A 19,690-nucleotide genomic window follows, 5' to 3' on the forward strand; every position below is an offset into this window, starting at 1 on the left:
ACTGGTAACTAATTTAGGTTAAAGACTAAAATTAGTCAATGATTGGTATGGCCATGTATGTACTTAAGTATAAAATGAGACACTAAAATGTTACCTAGGAAACAGTCTTGAAGGTTTATAAAAAGACCTCAAATGGCTTCCAAGTTCTCGTAAGACTCTGGAAAAGTAAAAAATTAAACAAAATCCTCAATTGTGCAAATTGACTATGGTGGATGAACCAACATAAGAGGACTCACGGGACCTTGGCAGCGGGAGCAGGGATGTTCCATCAATTCAGGCTAACAAGGATAATTCAGATGAAGCCAGTTGGAGGTAATAATTTTTAAAAAGAATAAAGACTTCTGCATAGTTTAATATGTTCAAAGGCCAACCAGTCCTAAATTACTTCTTACCAGTCCTGCAGATGTTGGTTCTATTGGGACTGGGTTTCAAAGCAATCAGTCATAATCTTTAGGGAGCAAAGTCAAGGGTTAAGACAGGCTGCCTTGTGATATCAGGGTTACTGGGGCTGCAGATCAGCACCACAGACTCATCTGCCAAGATGGAGGTCATGGGAGAGAGCAGAGGCACAGGGAGACAGAAGGATCAGAGAAAGACAGTTTCTCTGGGGAAGAGTCTCCTATTAGCGACAGGGAGGGAGACACAAGAAATAAAGGAAAGGAGTTGTAGCACAGGTCTTGCATGGGAAAAACAGGAAAAAAAGCGGGGGGAGGGGAAAAATTAAGACTGCTGGGAATGGGAAGGAAAGGGGCAGAGAGGGAATTTCTGTCCCTGAGCATAGGATGGCTTCTACATCTTGACAGGGTCTGATATCTACATTTAGAGGATTTGGTTGGACAAGAGAGAATGAGCGGCATCCCTTCTGCTCATCAACTAGCTCTGAATCTCAGCTTGGTTAAGGCTTGCACTCAAGTATAGAAATGGTAATAAAAGCTAGATAAGCTACATTTAGGAAATCAGGTGAAACCTTCCCAGCACCTCACAGAACCAAGAACCTCAGGATGTAACTGAAAGCGTTTAAACAGCCTGAGATCCTGGCATAGACAATAAAAATTTCTAAATCTAACCACGAAAACAGGACTTTCAGGGTATTGAATGCTGCCACATACACAGTAGCTACTATGTTAATTCTCTGACACTTTATGTATTCCTTCCATCCACTGCCTTCTTAATCACACTGGGCTGCTGTTTCTTTGCATTATTTCCAAATCCAAGGTCTGTTTCACTCTGCCATTCTCCTACTAGATCTGACATTTTTTGCCATTTTATTCACATCCTGTTTTGCTTTCTAGCACACTTTACTGCACTGTGTCTCAGAGCTGTACCTTCTAACTCCTTATTGGCACATCACCAGCCAGATTAATCTTCCTTAAATAACTCTGACCATATCTCTCACCTTCTCTGAAACTTTTAGGAAACAAAAATATTCCAACTGCAAAAAAGAACCCCAGAACTTGCCTATCAAAGCCCTTCACTATTACTGCCATTTTCTGAAATCTGTTAAGCTAGCTGAAATCTCTTTCCCCAAATTTTGAGAGGCTAGTCTCAATGTACTCAAAGAGCTGTGCTCATTACTTTAAAATTGCTCTCACTTCACTCTTTTTATGCAGATAACTTGGAAGTGTGTCTTCTTCTCTCCCTGCCACTTATTCAACTGCCTAGTTCCTACCTCAACTTCTCCACAAAACCTTCTCAATTACTTTAGAGAGAGTAAAAATTAGTGAGTATTGGAAATACAATCTACTTGCCTAACACAAATTATTAACCAGACAGTCTCCAATATTAACTATGCCCTTTAGACAGGAACCATCAATTGGCAGCAGCTGCCAAGGGACCAGGGTCCAACCTACCCTTCCTGCTACAAGTACCTGGGAGACCCCTCTTTGTCTTTCCCAACTCTTTCACTTCCCCTCCACCTCCCCTCCTACCCAACCAGACCTTCCCAGGCTCTTCTGCTCAGGAACAATCTTTCACCCCAAACACTTGCCATCCAGTCTTAATGCTTGAGCTGGTCCATATCTGGATAGTTGTGAATTTTCATTCTTTTGTGCATACTTACTTAAATGTCTCCTCAACACCTGACTCTAACTTGGCTGCACATTAGGATCACATGGGGAACTTCTAAAAAAAAATACTGATAATGAGGCCCCATCCTTAGGCATTCTGATTCACTGACTTGGGGTAAGGCCAGTCATTAGTATTTCTGAAAAAGATACCCAGCTGACTGCAGCCTAAATTGGGAACCACTTCTCTAATACAGAGCTATTGAGGTTTAAATCCTGAAAGTGTAAAACTAATTCATAAAGCTCAGCCTCTTCAATCACTCAAATAAAGAATGCAGAAGAGGGGCACCTGGGTGGCTCAGTCGGTTAAGCGTCCAACCTCGGCTCAGGTCATGATCTCACCGTTTATGCGTTCAATCCCCGCGTTGGGCTCTGTGCTGACAGCTTGGAGCCTGGAGCCTGCTTCAGATTCTGTGTCTCCCTCTCTTTCTGTTCCTCCCTCGCTCATGCTCTGTCTCTCTGTCTCTCTGTCTCTCTCTCTCTCTCAAAAATAAACATTAAAAAATTTTAAAAAAAGAATGCATAAGATATTATTCATATGATCAATGACTATTTATTGGGCACCTATCATGGACCAGACACTATTCTAGAATGCTAAAAATACAACAGTGAACACAGCAGACAAAAAAACCCTGTCCATAGGGTGCTTATATTCCTACTTGGAAAAAAGTGAGGAGAAAAATAAATAAGTAAGTAAATTATATAGTATGTTAAAAGTCCTATATAAAAAAAAGTACTATAGAAAAAAAAATAAAACAAGGCAAGGCAGATGGAAAACAGTGGAGGGAAGGGATGAGATGGGGTATGATTTTAAATAGGCAGTCAAAGATGATCTCATTGAAAAGATGATCATTGAGCACAGATTTGAAGGAGGCGAGGAAGCACACAAAACATGTTGATGTCTGGGCCCAGACTTAGTGCGAAGACCCTGGGATGGGAACAGGAGGAGCATTTTGGAATGGGGAGCCAGAGGTATTGCAGCAGAATGAACAGAAAGAAAACTAACAGGAGACATAGCCAAAGAGGTGAGTGAAGACAGGCAGACTGTATGAAACCTTGTAGGACAAGGTAAGGATTTTAGCTTTTGCTCTGAGGAATTTGGGAAGCCACTGGAGGGTTTTGTGTAGGAGTATGACATGATCTAACTTACATTTTTAAATGATCTTCTAGCTTCTGCGTGAGTCTATAAGAGAAGCAAAGGTAGAAGCAGAGAGAGGCTATACTGAATTAATGTAGTCAATCAATATCTGACTTGGTCCACAGTGATAGCAGCTAGAGGTGGTATGAATATCAGATTCTGGATATATTTGAAAGAAGAATCAACAGAATTTTTTGACAAATGGATTATGGAGCATGAGAGAAAAAGAAGAATCAAGGACGATTCTAAGGTTTTTGATTTGAGCTCCTGGAAGGTATTGCTACAATTAACTAAGATGGTTTGGTAGCGGATAGGAAAAGAGTTTGATTTTGAATATGCTATGTCTGAGATGCCCATTAGATGGCCAAGAAAAGATGTCAAGAAAATTTGGAAGTCATCAGCACACAAATGGCACTTACAATTGATTAAATTCGTTGGGTTAGCCGGATACAATGATAGTAGGGTACAATTAACAGTGAGGGAAAAAAAAATTAATTGATTGATTAAATTAATATCCAAGCATACATAAGCATAGTAATAGAATATAATACATAGTCGGCTAATCTGATTCTAAAAAAATTTTTAAGTGCATTAACAGCAATAGTATCCTGAGCCACCTTGGGGCAGTGACAGGCTGGCTTCATTTCCCATCAAAGCATAATTCAGCCTTCACAGCTCCAGGGCACATCCTCTGTAAAATCATCTGGGATGCCCACTGTCAGAGTCAGAGACTGCCCTACGTACACCCACTGATGGTGGTCATTCTCCCACCAGGGCCTTCAACACGCTGCTCTACAGTTTGGTCTAGTAAGTGTTCCTCCCACTAGAGTCAAAGGCAAGCTACTATAGGTCGGGGCCATGGCTATTCACCTTCATGTCACCAGTGCCTTACACGGTATTAGGTGCATCAAACTCAATTCATTAAATGCTCTTGCTGACTGAGTAAATCTGAAATTAGGGTCAAAACTTTAAAAATATTTCATTTATTTACATTTCCAGAAATCAGGTATCTGTCCCTCTAACTCTATCAAATTCAGGATCTAAGGCTCTGAAGCTTTTAAAAGTGATATTTTTGAACATTAGCGAACATAAAGTTCACTAAGATGTAAGTATTAAATAATAAAAAAAAAAATCTCATTCCACACAATTAAAGGTCATTTAGAACAAGCACAATCAGTTCTCTATTTACATATTTGTTTTTAAAGTGAAGAACAGTTTTTCTTTTGTTCAAGCCTCTGTAAATTGTCAGCATTTTGATGTGTGTGGCAGGAATTCTGAAGAATTCACCAAAATTGTAATCACTGTCTTCTGCTGCAGAAATGTGAATTTGTTAATTGGATTTCTGCGTCTTGGTGTACCAATTCAGAATGGATGCTCTGCTCCTCATCTTGTACTCTGGCAGGCAGCAGTCTCTAATTGACTTTTTTCTAGGACTTTTCTTTCCACTAGATCCCTTTCTTTTCTCCACATAAGATTTCTGGAGCTCATAACAAACTACAAACAGCACTTAAAGTTAGCAGCACTAAGCAGCCCTGTCACTTTTTTACCCAGCAGGAGCTAAGAAACAGAACTTCTCCTCAATTAAAAAAATAAAATGTTCACACTGTTTCACTCACATAGGAAAAAAAAAATCAAAGCTTAAATAAACTAAGGGCAAATTAAGTCAAATGTGAATGCAAACAAGGAGAGATTATTTCATCTAACTGGACTGGTTGGGTACTTGTCCTTCATTTCTTTGCAACAAGGTCCGAGATCTATTATAAAAACAAAAGACAGTCCATGGAATTTGGAACCTATCTCAGTGACTGGCATCATATACCACACTTCAGTGTGTCAGAAGTTTGGGAGGTACCTTCCAAATAAAAGTTTCATGACCTAATTTTTTAAAGTAGGAAAATAAATGAAACTTAGCCCAGGACAAAAGCTTGTCATATCCAAGCCAAGCGACCTGTACGTTGACCTCTTGATCACATGCTACTCAGGCAAAAGTCTTATCATTCCAGTCTTTATTTTTAAATGTATGCAGCTGAAAAACAAAAGGATGCCATTAATGCTTTTTAACTTAAAAAAGTATTCTGACATATATATTTTTTTGGCATTCCAGAAATGTTACTGAAATGTTGTACCTACTCTGTAAAATAAAATGTCTGTTTTTTTCTTTCTTCCCAATTTAGAATATGCAACTGGGACTCACCTTCACATCGAAAATCTCATAGCCTTACACTCTCATTTCTGGGCCTCAGCCTAAAGCCACAGCTCAGAGGGAAAAGTGCTTGAATCTTAATTTCAGAAATGATTCTTCCTATTCTGTGACCAGGTACTGTTTCAGGGAGTGTGAACTAAAAAAACGCTGGTGCCCAGAATAACCACCAGCAGGGCCACCGACCAGTGTTCGGCCTTCCATGCCACCAGAAAAAGACTTCCTAACACACATGGCGGAACAGCATGGGGCCTCTGTCAATAGGTACATGCAGCTTCTCTCTGAGGTTTGCCCTATAAGTCTGGAGCACCCTGAGTCACCAAGGAAGAAAACAGCTCACCTAGGCATCCATCAGCAGCATTCTCTCCTCTCAATCTCAAAGCCATTTTTATGAGAAGAAACATTCCAAAACATATATGTCATACTTCTTTCTACACTCCCCCTTACAGTACCCAAATAAAACCCCAAATATTCCTTCTAGTTGGAAGACATATCTGATACTAACAAACTTACAATTAATCAATTGGATCACCACTACTAGCGAGAAAGGAGTCACTGAATCCATCCGAAAAGAAATCAAGATGTAAGTTGGTAAAAAATGCTATTTCTTCCACAGTCTTCATTTCTGGCAATGTACTTGATTTAATTGTTCATGGTACTATCCAAGTGCCCCAATCACCTATGATAATGAAAGAATGAACACTTTCCACATGAGAAAAATCTTAGAAGACTCAAACTTTTTAAAGGGCATGTAAAGATGTGTACTCAAAATCCAAGTCAGGAACTCTCCAAACACTAAATCAGATTTCAATTGTTTTACCTTTGTTCTATAATAACCATTTTGAGAAGCAACAGCATTTGGTTAAAATATATTTAAATTTGAAATTGGTAAACTTTAGTTCCTCACTCTGCTAATGGCACTCAAGAGCTAAAAGTGAATGATCTAAAAATCAAGGTTAATATCTATGCTACAGGCAGTATATCGGTTATCAGTAAGAAACAGTAATCATGGGACTCCTGGATGGCTCAGTCGGTGGCTTCCGACTCTTCATTTTGGCTCAGGTCATGATTTCATGGTTCATGGGTTCGAGCCCCGCACCAGGCTCTGCACTCGAAGTGCGGAGACTGCTTGAGATTCTCTCTCCCTCTGTACCTCTGTACCTCCTTCTGTACCTGCCCCATTCACACACACACTCTGTCTCAAAATAAATAAATAAACTTAAAAAAAAATGGTAATTAAATAATATAGATCATGAAATTACATTATCATTAAATAGAAAATACAAGTTTTTCCAAAGTAAGCTGCAAAAATTTTATAACTTTGCCTTATATGTTAAAGTATCACATTCTGATACAAAGAACTATCCATCTGTAATGCTACTCTCTCAACCTATTTTGTCCATCTATGAGATGGATTTAACCATCTCATCTTCAACCGAGATGAATTTAAAATAAAATAGCCAGTGTACATCTAAGGTATAGCTTTAATATCAAATTATGGTTTACTTTAATAATATGTACTCTGAGTCACTTATGCCCTCTCATATCAATAAAAAAAAAAGCATGACCAAGATTTTTGAAAATGAAAAAATAAACAGAAGTGGACATGATAGCATGTTATTTTTAAATTATCAGTCAAAACCATCTAAGATGTAACTTAAATTAACTAGTGACTAATAACCAATAACTCAGATAACTAGTTCACAACTTCTTATTTAGTCAAATATTTTTCTTCAAATTTTCCTCTATGAATGGACATTATAGATTATAGCACTGAGAAAACATTTAAATTTTGTCTTTCTAGGAGCATGTATACAAACTATCTTTTGAGAATTAAGCAGCTAGTCCATCATCCTATTTTGGGGACTCACCATGGCCTTGTAGCTTCATTGTTTTTAACTGTCACATAGCTAGCTGTCTCTATCTCTCTAGCTATAGCTTGTCTAGATCCAGAGCAGAAGGTAGTGATAATTTTAGGAAGGGTCAAGAATAACTTAAATCTTACATTATGTGCAATTCTCTGCTTTGTGCTTTGATCGCCACCATTACAAGATCCTCTGAGAGGAAATAATTATTGGTTCTACTCTCTTAAAGGGGGTCTCATGTAAGAAACATGGAATGATGCAGAAAGAAAGATGCATTAGGGTCAAACAGGAAAACAGAAACCACTATAAGTATTTATTAAAATTACACGAAGGGAATTTCATTAAGGAAATTGGTTTTTCTGGTGAAGCAGAGGCTGAGAAGAAAAACTGGAGAGGCTAGGGTAAGCCAGAGATATTGCAACAGCAGGAAGAACATGCACCCAAGGAGGGAAGGACAAAAGGACAGGTCAGTGTTACTGGAATCCATGGGCTATGGCCATCCAATACAAGCTGGAGCTGCAGGGGATCTGTCCAGGGCTAGAACCATGGAGGAAATAAAGCTGTCTCCAGTAATGTTACCTGAGACAGAGAAGGAGGGAGAGAAATACACTAGTTTCTCACTTCCTTTGGCCTAGCTGCCTCCCACTGAATGCAGCCTGGAGAATGAAGCCCTCTGTGATGCAGAAGCACATAGCTTAGAGAGAAAAAAGGATCTGAGGACTAACAGACCTAGGGGTGAGAACAAAGTAAAAGGAGAGGGTTAGGAGATCCAGTTTCCAAAAATAAGAAAAAAGTAGTCAATCTAATGGGAGTTCTTTATAACAACCCAGAAGCCTAACTGCCAGAGCACTCCTGCAACTTGCCTGAGAAACGCAGTGCTAACCAACTTTGTTTTCTTTTCCAGCTAGATGAAATCTGTAAAAGTCATCACTTGTGCTGCCTTCTCAGGCACGGGGGTATTGTTTCATTTTTAAAGATCCAAGATTGATAGCCAATTGTATGTTGAAAAAGTACCTCTGATCAAACATAATAACCAAGCATTTCCTCTAGTGAATATAAAAGAGAAAGCTCCAGTGGAAAGCTTTCTCTTGGGAAAAAAAAAATGTTCATGGCCAATCATCCCACTAGGATACAATCAATTGAAGGGAAGTCTACCGTTCAATTGCAGGGAAGTCTACAGGAGGGGAAGCAGCTATATTCCTAAAGGTTTTGTAAATACAGTGTGATCAACAGCTTTTGTGTAAATGCCTGTGATACCTCTGGGCTGGATAGCAAACATGTGAGAAGCTCAATTGCCTTTAGTCAATGGACTCGATTGGCCTCTATTATTGGGCCAGGGTGTCTGGAGAAGAAGCAGCTCAGAACCAAACTTTATTCCAAAAATAATTATGGAAAATAATGAGTAAAAATATGTTGGCTCAAATTCTGGTTAAATACTGAGGATTCAAGCTAAAATTTCAGAACACATACCTCTACTGTCACATAAATAAATTAGCTTTTGACTAACAGAGAGTTACTATGGAAATGAATTCCCTATTGTCCAAGAATGCGACTATAAAAAAGGCACAACATAATTTATCTTCCTTTCAGTATCCAGGAGCCCCTTCATCATTATAAACATCATACAATATTAAGCAAAATTGTAAAGAAAAATCTGGTTATTTGGTTTCTGAGTAATGATTAATGATTGGCATGGTGTGGGTGTGTACCATGTTTAACTCTGTGTGTGAATGAATATAATATATTCATACATAGGCACTTCCCTGTGGCTAACAAGATCTGCCCAGGTGCAGTGAAATTAGTACTTAAGTACACAGTTAAATTAATTAAAAATAAAACGCTGGTAAATATTGTATAATCATTCAAAGCTATTAAGTGAATATAACTGTCAATGGTTTTATATAATTGACTATGTCCCTTAAATAAATTTGGTTTCTATTTAGCTCTAATTCTCAATAAATGTTTATTTTAAATTAATAAATGAGATCTGCTTATTTTATTTTTTCCCAGTAATATATTTCCTCATTAAGTTTCATTATAATTTATTCTCATTAGGCCCCAAATATGGTTTCTCTAATTCGGGCAGTCTGTTCTGTTGGGGCCCCATCCGTGTCTAATATTACAATTTATGTATAAACCACAAGACTGAGTGAAGTAGACTCACACTGTTCCTTAAATAAAATTTCTCTCACAAAACAGTGTGAACGAATTTGAAAGTCTAAGAAAGCATGAAAGCAACATCTCCTAATCTTTCCTAGATAAAGACTGACCTCATGTGTTAGAGACATGATAAATAAAGTTGAAATCCTTTTTCATACGAATATAAGAATATCTGCCTCAAAACCACAATTTATGAATAAGAAGTATGTGATAAAAAGTCAAGGGGTAAAATGAGGATAATAAGAGCAATGTAAAACAATATTTAAAATATAAAAGCCAAGATCCAAGAAAGACCCTTTCAAAAAAGATTGCCTACTTTCTTCATTTTATATTATATATTTATATTAAAGCCTGAAGCAACCATTTTATCAAAGGATAGATATAACAAAGAAACTCATCTGTTCATTTTACTTGTTAGGACTTTCACAAATGGAGTCATTTGAAAGATGAATTCATTTATTTTACTCGTGTCACATTGATACATCCTGCCACTGTAGTTGTTGAAATGAAAAGGTAGCACAAACAAATACATATTACAACTAGAATGTGAGCAACAGGGTTATAAAATATAAAAAAGAGTAACCTCATTGGACAGGTGTTACTGATTTAACAGAATAAAAAACTAAATGTGATAAATTGCCATAGCTTATGTAGATACTGCCTATACTAATTTAGCAAAGTAAAAATCAAAGTCACTAATTTGCGCAATAATAAGGTACAACAGTATATTCTGATTCAGTGTACTGCTGCAGTAAGAATTTTTTAATAATTTTATTAAAAATACTATTTTAGTTGTTCAGTGCATGAACTTACCCATAAGGGTGTTGGCAGGGAAAGGAAGAGAACAAAACAAAACAATGAAGAGCACACATATGGTTATTAATCTTAAGATTCAGTATTGGCACTGAGATAAAAATAAAAGGATCATAAAGATTTTAAATAAGATTTATTTTCATGAAAATTTATTTTACATTTTTATTTTAACGAAAGAATAGGAGTAGATTAGGACTAAAGAGTTATCAGGAACTTTTGGACACCAGGATGAATATTTTTCTCATTACTTTATTTATTTTCTTTTTTGACTACTTTAGTTACAGCCCAAGCACACTTCCTCTACAACCCGAGCAGCAGGTAGATGCTATTATTATCCTTATTTTATAGATGAGGAAATTGAGGCAAAGAAATTAGGTGATTTGCCCCAGGTCATACAATTAGTCATCATACCATCAGCTTTGATGACAGCAATAAGTGGTTTGCTGTCCATTGCAAACTTCTAAAAAAAAAAATCAATTAATGGATCACACCAGATCTAGATAATCATCACCAATATTTTCAACATTCAGGTTTTGGGCTCAACTCCTAACTCTGGAGGCTAAATAGAACCAAAGCATGGTCATCTAACAAACACATCTTCATAATACTCACTGGCTCATACTTACTACAAAATATTTTAGAGCTGAATGAATTTAAGAACACGTATTTTTCCATATCTCAAAATAACACTCAACTACTATAATTACTGAGAAAAAAATGAAATGATAATCTATAACTAAACAGCAACATCATCCTTAAGGCAGCAAAACATTTTATTCTAACTGTAGACTAAAGTACTCTAAACTGATCAGTTGTTTGGAAATTTAAAAGGCAAGAAAGTTCATCTTTCATTTCTAGTCTCTGGATACACAAGAAAGGGAAGACAAAAATTGAGTTAGTTGCATGAATGAACATTCTTTCAGTTACTTAAGTTAAATTGACTGAAAAAAATCAATTTTGTTTTTCTTTAGAAAACATTTCATACTTTCAACCATAAGCACTTTTAAAATACGTGTTTTTTTTTTTTAATTCTTTAAATGTGATTATGGTCCAAAAAAATATCAGAAGTTTGGGCATTTTGTTTAGTTGTCTGTTACCTTGCCCAAAAAAATTCTGTTTAAAAACAGAAACAAACATTAAAAACTTCAACCAAAACCATACCTGACATATCCCAAGAATTCAGGTCATGTTTATAAACTGAATAACTAAAGCAACAATAAGACCTAATGTAGCATCAGAATTATATTATTAACTAATTAACACTCACAGCTTTATAATATTTAGTAATCTTACTATATTCATATTTTAAAATAATATCAACACACATAACTTTAAAATATATCAGCAATCTAAAAAATACATCTACCTTTAAGTTATGACAAATATGAATTTTTTACATGGTATATAATAAAAGTGAAATTTTTGTCAAAAATTCTTCCCCACCTTCCATAGTAGTAATTTATTTTTTAATTTTTTTTTAAGTTTATTTATTTGAGAGAGAGCGTGGGTACACACATGCACCCAAACAGGGGAGGGTCAGAGAGAGAGGGAGAGAGAATCCCAAGTAGGCTCTGTGCTGTCAGCATGGAGCCCCAACATGGGGCTCAAGTTCATGAACCGTGAGATCACGACCTGAGCCAAAACCAAGAGTCGACGCTTGGTGGGCCACACAGATGCCCCCGTTAGTAGATATTTAAAGTAAGATCTAATAAAAGATTAAAATCATTTTAGCTGATCTGATGTAAACTTACAACGGATCTGTGGCATTAAATTCACGAACCCACAGCATTTCTGAAGTTTGTACTCCAACTACAGGTAAAAATAACTTGCCACTTTGACATTCCAGACTCCATAGATCTATCTGTTCAACTGATTTTTAAATTAATATTATATGCTAATATAAATTATTGTTAATTATTATCTTGAACACTTCCCATGTTCGTATGCATTCTTAAAAAGTATGATACTGAATGGTGTGATTTTATCATGTGACATTAATATCAACATTTTTAAATTTTTGACCTCTTAAAAGCTTTTTTTATTATTATGGAAATTTTCAAATTCAAACAACAGTAATGAGGATAAGGTAATAAACCTCCATGTCCTATAATCTAGCTCAATTATCTATAGTTTGCCATTTTTCATCGGCCAATCCACGTTTTCTTCTTTTTATCTTCTTTGAAATACTTCAAACCAAATGCCTAAACACTGTGTTACCAGTAAATACTCATGTGTATCTCTTACTGATAAAGTTTTTTAGTTAGATTGTTTATTTATTTTTTAGGTTCTACACCCAACATGAGGTGTGAACTCATGACCCGGAGATCAACAGATGCAGGCTCCACCAACTGAGCCAGCCAAGTGCCTCAAAGTTTTTAAATATAACAAATATTTGGTAGAATTCACCAGTAAAGCAATTTGGGCCTGGAGTATTATTGGAGGGAAGGTTCTTAACTACAAATACAATTTCTTTAACAGATACAGAGATATTCAGATTATGTACTTCTTGAGTGTGCTTTGGTAATCTGTCTTTCAAATGAATTTTTCATTTCATTAATTTATTAAATTTATAGGCATAAACACATACAAAATTCCCTTGTTATCCTTTTAACATCTGTAGAATCTGTAGTTATGACATGATATTGGCAAGTTGTGTCTTGTCTTTGTCTCTCTGTCTCTCCTTTTCTTAATCAGTTTAAGTAGAGATTTATCAATTTGATCTATTTTATCATAGAACCAGTTTTTAATTTCAATGATTTTTCTTTTATTTTTGTTTTCCATTTCATTGACTTCCACTTTGATCTTTACTATTTCCTTTCCTCTGCTTACTTTGAGTTTAATTCGCTCTTCTTCTTTAAGTTTCATAAGGTAAAAGTTTGTAACGTAGAAAGTCACCAAATTCAGATGTTCTTTTTTTTCTTATATAGGTGTTTAGTGCTATTTAATTTTACCTAAATGGTAATTTAGCAGGATCACACTAAATCATCAGTGTTGTGTTTTCATTCTCATTCAGTTAAAAATACTTGCTAATTTCTCTTTTGATTTCTTCTGTACTCATGGGTTATTTAGGATTGGGTGCGCAAAAGAGATCATCTACAGACCTCTGGGATTCCCTATGAGTTCTCTATGGGGTTCTCTCCACTCTGGTGGTCTGTCCTCTGAACTCTGGCTGCCTTGGTCTCCCTGGACTTCCTGTTCTGTCTTAACTCAAGAGTGTCTGCCGAGTTTTGCCTGGGTTACCACCCCCCCCATGCCCACCCTGTGCTATGTGCTGGAAATTCTTTCAATGCATTAGATGGAAGCAATCATAGGACTCCTCTTGCTTCTCATATCTCAGGGATCACTGTCCTTAGTTGTCTGACAGCCAGTGTCTTGAAGACTACTGTTACATATATTTTGCCTGGTTTGGGGGATATTTCAAGGAAAAGAGTAAATCTGGTCCCTATTACTCCATCTTAGCTAGAAAAATAAATCATTTTATTCTGTTTTTTATATATCATTATGAATTCAAGATTTTTGTACATTTGGTTTGCTTTAACCCATTGCAGCCATTTTCCTTTTTGATATTCAAAGTAAGCCAACTTAGGCCACTGGGAACCATTTCATGTTTACTTTGGGTCCTTTTGACGTGTTTCTATTAGTTCATTCAGTGGCAAATGATATTTAGGCACCACCATCTAGACGCTAGGGGTTAATTACATATTTGCATTTGCTAAATCTGTTTTTGAAGAGTAGGAGGGAAAACAATATAGAAACATTTTATATTTATAAACAGATACATTGCAGTGAAAGAACAAACATACCTGTGTTGGAGAAGCCTCAATTCTGTCACATACAACACGTCACTAAGATTCTCAACTGTTAAATGGAGATCTCAAAAGTTCTTATTATTATTGCTTCTTAAATATGGGTCTCAATGTTTCCAAACACAGCCTAGTGAACCTGACTTTATCTTCTCAACTTGGCTGCATTCAGTCTTAGCTATTTCTGGACTCTAATTTGCAGTCATAGGAGCCTAGAAGGAAGACCTCCTACTCTAAGATTATTTGATATTAGCAGAATTTATCTGAAGACTAAGGGTATTTCGTCAATAAATATTGCAAAATGAGTAACAGTCTAGTCAAGGCTGAGAGCATCAAAGTAAAATTGAGCCCAATGAACCACAGTAATAGGATATCAATATTTTTCCACCTATTCGAAATCTTCTGTCTTCTTGCCCTTGGTGTAACAAATCCCCAATTTTCCTTTCTAAATTATTAATTTGGTTTCTTAGTTTCAGGGAGACCCCCCTCATAGTCCCTTCTAAGTTAATGATTCTGTTTTTATTTTTTTTCAGCATTTATTTATTTTTGGGACAGAGAGAGACAGAGCATGAACGGGGGAGGGGCAGAGAGAGAGGGAGACACAGAATCGGAAACAGGCTCCAGGCTCTGAGCCATCAGCCCAGAGCCTGACGCGGGGCTCGAACTCACGGACCGCGAGATCGTGACCTGGCTGAAGTCGGACGCTTAACCGACTGCGCCACCCAGGCGCCCCTATGATTCTGTTTTTAAATTTATTTATTTAAGAGAGAGAGAACAAGCATGTGCACAGGAGAGGGGGGAGCAGAGAGAGAGGGAGAGAGAATCTCAAGCAGACTCTGCACTGCCAGCACAGTGCCTGACACAGGACTCAATCTCAAGAACCATGAGATCAAGACCTGACCGAAATCGAGTAGGACTCTTAACCAACTAAGCCACCCAGGTGCCCCATAGGTCAATTACTTTTAAATGCATAGGTTCTTCTGGGTACAAAAAACTCTAAAGATAGATCATCTAATTTAGACACATCTCTTCATAGACAGGAAACTAAATCATGGAGGTTTTATGTCATTTGCCTCTTTTAGCAAACTGAGAGCCAGAGACTTAGAAAAGTAATATATTGGAAAGAATTTCTAAACCATATAAACTTAAGCATATTTACACCAATAGCTCTCAACACTCTGCATCTCACATCTCTTAAATCATTAATTTAAAAATTATATACCACAATGATAAGAAGGGTAACACAACTTCCTCGGAGCATTTATATATTTATAAACATTTTGTGAATGTAAATTACATTTTGTGCAATATCTGAGTATGAAAACTGTCAGAATGCAAATATTTTAACCCAAAAGCTTTTATTTTATTAAAACCTGAGTTCTTTTTTAAATTTTTTTAATGTTTGTTTATTTTTGAGAGAGACAGAGACAGGATGTGAGTGGGTTAGGGGCAGAAAGAGAGGGAGACACAGAATCTGAAGCAAGCTCCAGGCTCCGAGCTGTCAGCACAGAGCCCCATGTGGGGCTCAAACTCACAAGCTGTGAGATCATGACCTGAGCGGAAGTCAGATGCTCAACCAACTGAGCCACCCAGGTGCCCCTAAAACATGATTTCTACCCTTAGTTTTCAAGAGATAAAAACAATTAAAATAGCTTTAGAGAAGCTATGCATGCTTAAAATTCTATCTTGCCTTTATTTGAATCCAGGAAAATAAGCAATATTATACCACCAATCAGTCTTCTCATCAGACCAAAAGACTTTATTGACCAACAAAGAATGATCCTCAAAAGTCTGTGGACTGGCTTTGATATTAATCCAGTAGATTCGAACTACTGACAGTCCAAACCACCAATTCCGGCCTATAATCTTCAGAAGAACATTCTCAGCAAATTCAGCCTTCCAACGCAGACATTTGCTATTTGCTATAGCTGCTATTTTGTCACTGAGAGTAATTCTGATCTTTTAAGTACCAGTGTACCATAATTTTTGGCCATCTCAAAATGCTCAGGGAAGCACTTACTGATCTAATAAGTCTTGTTTTGTCTTTAATGAGTACAATTTCTAGCGATCATAAAAATCCCACATATGGTCATTATAACACTTGTTGTGCACAATCTGTTCATCCAAAGGCATTTCTACTCTACACTATAAACAACATTAGATGTGACTAGAAAAACATTCATCCACCAAGATGTTCCAGGCCAAGGTTATAGGAAATGAATAAAAATTATGGTCATGTATGGTCTTGGTTACACTAAGATATTCTGATAGAACAATAATTGAGAATGATGTGTTTTTCCTCTCCACTAGCTTTAGTCTCTGATCCTCAAAAAACAATTAAAGTTGGTCAGTTATCAGTCATTTAAGACACAGGACAATCCCAGGATCTGTTTCAGACACACCAGACCAAAACAGTGATTTGATATTCTTCTCTCAAAGTTTGCTCTGATTTTCAAGCAACTTAGATATAACAAAATCCATTTTAATATTAGGAGTAACATTAACTTAACATTTACTGCAATTTTGACACTGAGACAAGCACCTTGCATGTATTATTTCAGTTAATACCCTGAAAAATATTTGTCTACTCAGCTAATAAGTGCCAGAGACAAGATTCAAACTCAAGCTAACAACAGAGCCCAGGCGCCTATCCCCTGTGCCTTTATTGGAGAGTCCCACGTAACTCATTATCATTTGCTCTCTTCCTAGAAAGAAAAGAAAAAGACTATTTCCCACTAAACTGTAAGCTTAAAGAGACCTGAAGAGACCAAGCCCTAAGAAACCTGGGATCTCAACCAGTTTATTTCAACATTGTGCTGCTAACACAACAGTTTCCTAAGAGTAGTGAAATGAAGGAAAGGTGAATGAAAAGGTTACTCAACTACAAAGTGGGAAAGGCAAGGAATCATACCCATTATCCTAAGTATAATATGATGCAGTTGAAATCTATCCAATGACAAATTTCAGGTAATACACAGGTAAATTTTATAGTCATCCATTCTTCATTACACACATGTAAGAATTAGCTCCTAATTATTTTAAAGCTCTGGAGTAAAGATGACACATAAGTGAGAGATTACAAAGGAACTGGCATTTTCATCATTGCCAAAATATGATATTTTATATATTTGGTATAAAAGTGAACTCTCCTAGAAGGTTAATTTTTGACATAAATTCACCTCTCTTTTCACCTTACATTTTCAGCTTAATCATATGCATGAGCCATATGTACTTCCTAAAAGCCAAATGCAATAAATTAACATTTAAATAATTTTTGTTAGATAGATCAGTTTCTTTAATGCATATATTTATCTCATAGTCATTGGCAATGAAAAAGCAAGAAAGTAAGCTTTCTTGTTTAAATGAATGTTCCATTTAAGAAAGGATAGATTTTGTACTGATCTCAACTACCAAATCCTAGTACACTTTTATTTTTTTTTAATGTTTGTTTACTTTTGAGAGAGAGACACACAGAGTGTGAGCAGGGGAGGGGCAGAGAGAGGGAGACACAGAATGTGAAGCAGGTTCCAGGTTCTGACCTGTCAGAACAGAGCCCGACGCAGAGCTCAAACTCAGGAGCCGCAAGATCATGATCTGAGTCGAGGTCTGATGCTTAACCAACTGAGCCACCCAGGCACCCCAATCCTAGTACACTCCTGTAATGGTCTGACTGTTCCTCACTCAAATACATTTACCAATGCTAGGGTGCTGATATGAATGATAGAAAGGCTAAGGAGATGCAGCCACAGAACCTACCTTGGTTAGGTGAATGACTCCTTTAGAAGTAACCGAACAACCCATGAAGCCAACGTACTGAAGTTCAGGACAGTGCTCAGCAAATGCTTTCACTGACTGATCTGTTACCTAGGGAAGGGACATGAATAAAGTTATTCAAGGTGGCATCCCAGCGAGTTTAAGGATTTGGCTCCTGCAAATTCCCTCCGCCCTACCTCGCGTCATTAATATTTCCCTTTCCGTTGGCTCATTTTAATCTGTTTACAAACATGCAGCAATATCTCCTATGGGTTTTTTTAACTTTATTTCTTTTTCAAGTAATCTCTACACCCAACATGGGGCCTGAACTCACAACCCCAAGATCAAGAGGCACATGCTCTTCTGACTGAACCAGCCAGGCACCCAAGATGTCAACACTCTCCATCACCACTTCTTCCTAACAATCTCTCTCAATATACATATTTTCTATTGACATATAATCCACACACTATAACATTCACCCTTTCAAAGGGTACCGTTCAGTGGTTTTTAGCATATTCACAATTGTGCACCCATCTAACCCTAGAACATGCTTATCACCCCCAAAAGAGTTGCCCTCAATTCTTGGCAACTTTCCACCTCTATGGATTTGCCTGGTCTGAACATTTTTTATCATGGAAATTATATAACTGGTTCCTAAAAGATAACAATGGTCTCTTTATAAGGTTTCTACCTTCAAGTGTTTCTTTCAAGGAATCTGACTTTGCCCCTCGCTGCTTCAAATTCTTTAAATTAGGGTGGTGTGATGATTAATTTTATGTGTCAACATGGCTATACAATGGGGCACCAAAATATTTGGTTAAACAGTGTTCTGGGTATGTCTGTGAGGATATTTGTGATGAGATTAACATTTGAGATGGTGTACTGAGTAAAGCAGACTGTCCTCCCCAAAGTGAGTGGGCCTCAACTAACCCACTGGAGTTCTGAATGTAACAAAAAAGCTGAGTAAGGGAGACTTGGCTCACTCTCTCTCACTCCAGCTCTTTTGTTCTCGCTCTTGCTCTTTCTCTCTCCACCTGGCTATCTTCAAGCTGAGACATCAGTCTCCCACCTTCAGATTCAAACTTGGACTAGAACTTACACTGTTGGCTCTACTGGTTCTTATGCCTTTGGACTCAGATTAGAACCATATCATCAGCTTTTCTGTGTCTCCAGATTGCGACCTCAGGTTTTGGAACTTCTTGGCTTCCATAAATGTGTAAGCCAATTCCTTACAATAATCTCTGTATAGAAACACACACACACACACACACACACACACACACACACACACACACATTCTCTCTCTCTCTCTCTCTCTCTCTCATACGGATTCTGTTTCTCAAGAAAACCCTGACTAATGTAATACATATTAGAATTCCCTGAGGAGTTCATTAAATATTCAGAGCCAAAAGGGTGAGGCCCAAGAATCCCTATTTTTAATAAGCCCCTGAGTGACTCCTAGGCATGTAAAAGCTTGAGGCCCAAGTGCTGCCAAGAAGTTACCTTGACAACTTTTGACATTTCCACCTGGCCCTGCTTTAAACAAAGGGCAAAGTGAAATTCCTTTTTTGTCTTCCCCCACCTCCAGAAAATTTCAGTGTATAAAATTATCCTCTTGTAATTGTGCTAAAATTCTCTTCACTGTTCCACAAAGTGGTAGTTTATAAAAGAAGGTCCAAATATTCTCTACCATAGGCTTAATTTCAGTTTCATTTTCTTCACAGTCAAGATGAGATCAACAAGTTAAACACCTTTGTTAGTTTTTCAAACAGCAGTGACAAATCTCTTTTGCATTAGCTTTAATATGGGTGACACTTTGTATCTTCCTTATCTATTCTGAATAGATATTGGAAAATAAAGGTATGTGGGTAGCATTAATTCTAAAACAATCA

General features: G+C 37.0%; 1 protein-coding gene across 3 annotated transcripts in view; it reads right to left on the reverse strand.

Moving 5' to 3' along the window:
• The window catches only part of FBXL17 (F-box and leucine rich repeat protein 17), a 494,438-nt gene that overhangs the window by 325,513 nt on the left and 149,235 nt on the right, over positions 1-19,690 (reverse strand). For 2 of the 3 annotated variants that reach the window (XM_045500431.1, XM_045500412.1), the window contains one exon: positions 17,799-17,906. The exons of the other annotated variant lie outside the window; for it this stretch is intronic. In XM_045500431.1, coding sequence (XP_045356387.1) covers positions 17,799-17,906 — 108 coding nt within the window. The remainder of the gene's footprint in view (positions 1-17,798; positions 17,907-19,690) is intronic. 3 annotated transcript variants of the gene reach the window in all.

This window comes from Leopardus geoffroyi, chromosome A1 (genome assembly GCF_018350155.1).
Source record: "Leopardus geoffroyi isolate Oge1 chromosome A1, O.geoffroyi_Oge1_pat1.0, whole genome shotgun sequence".
Lineage (NCBI taxonomy): Eukaryota > Metazoa > Chordata > Mammalia > Carnivora > Felidae > Leopardus > Leopardus geoffroyi.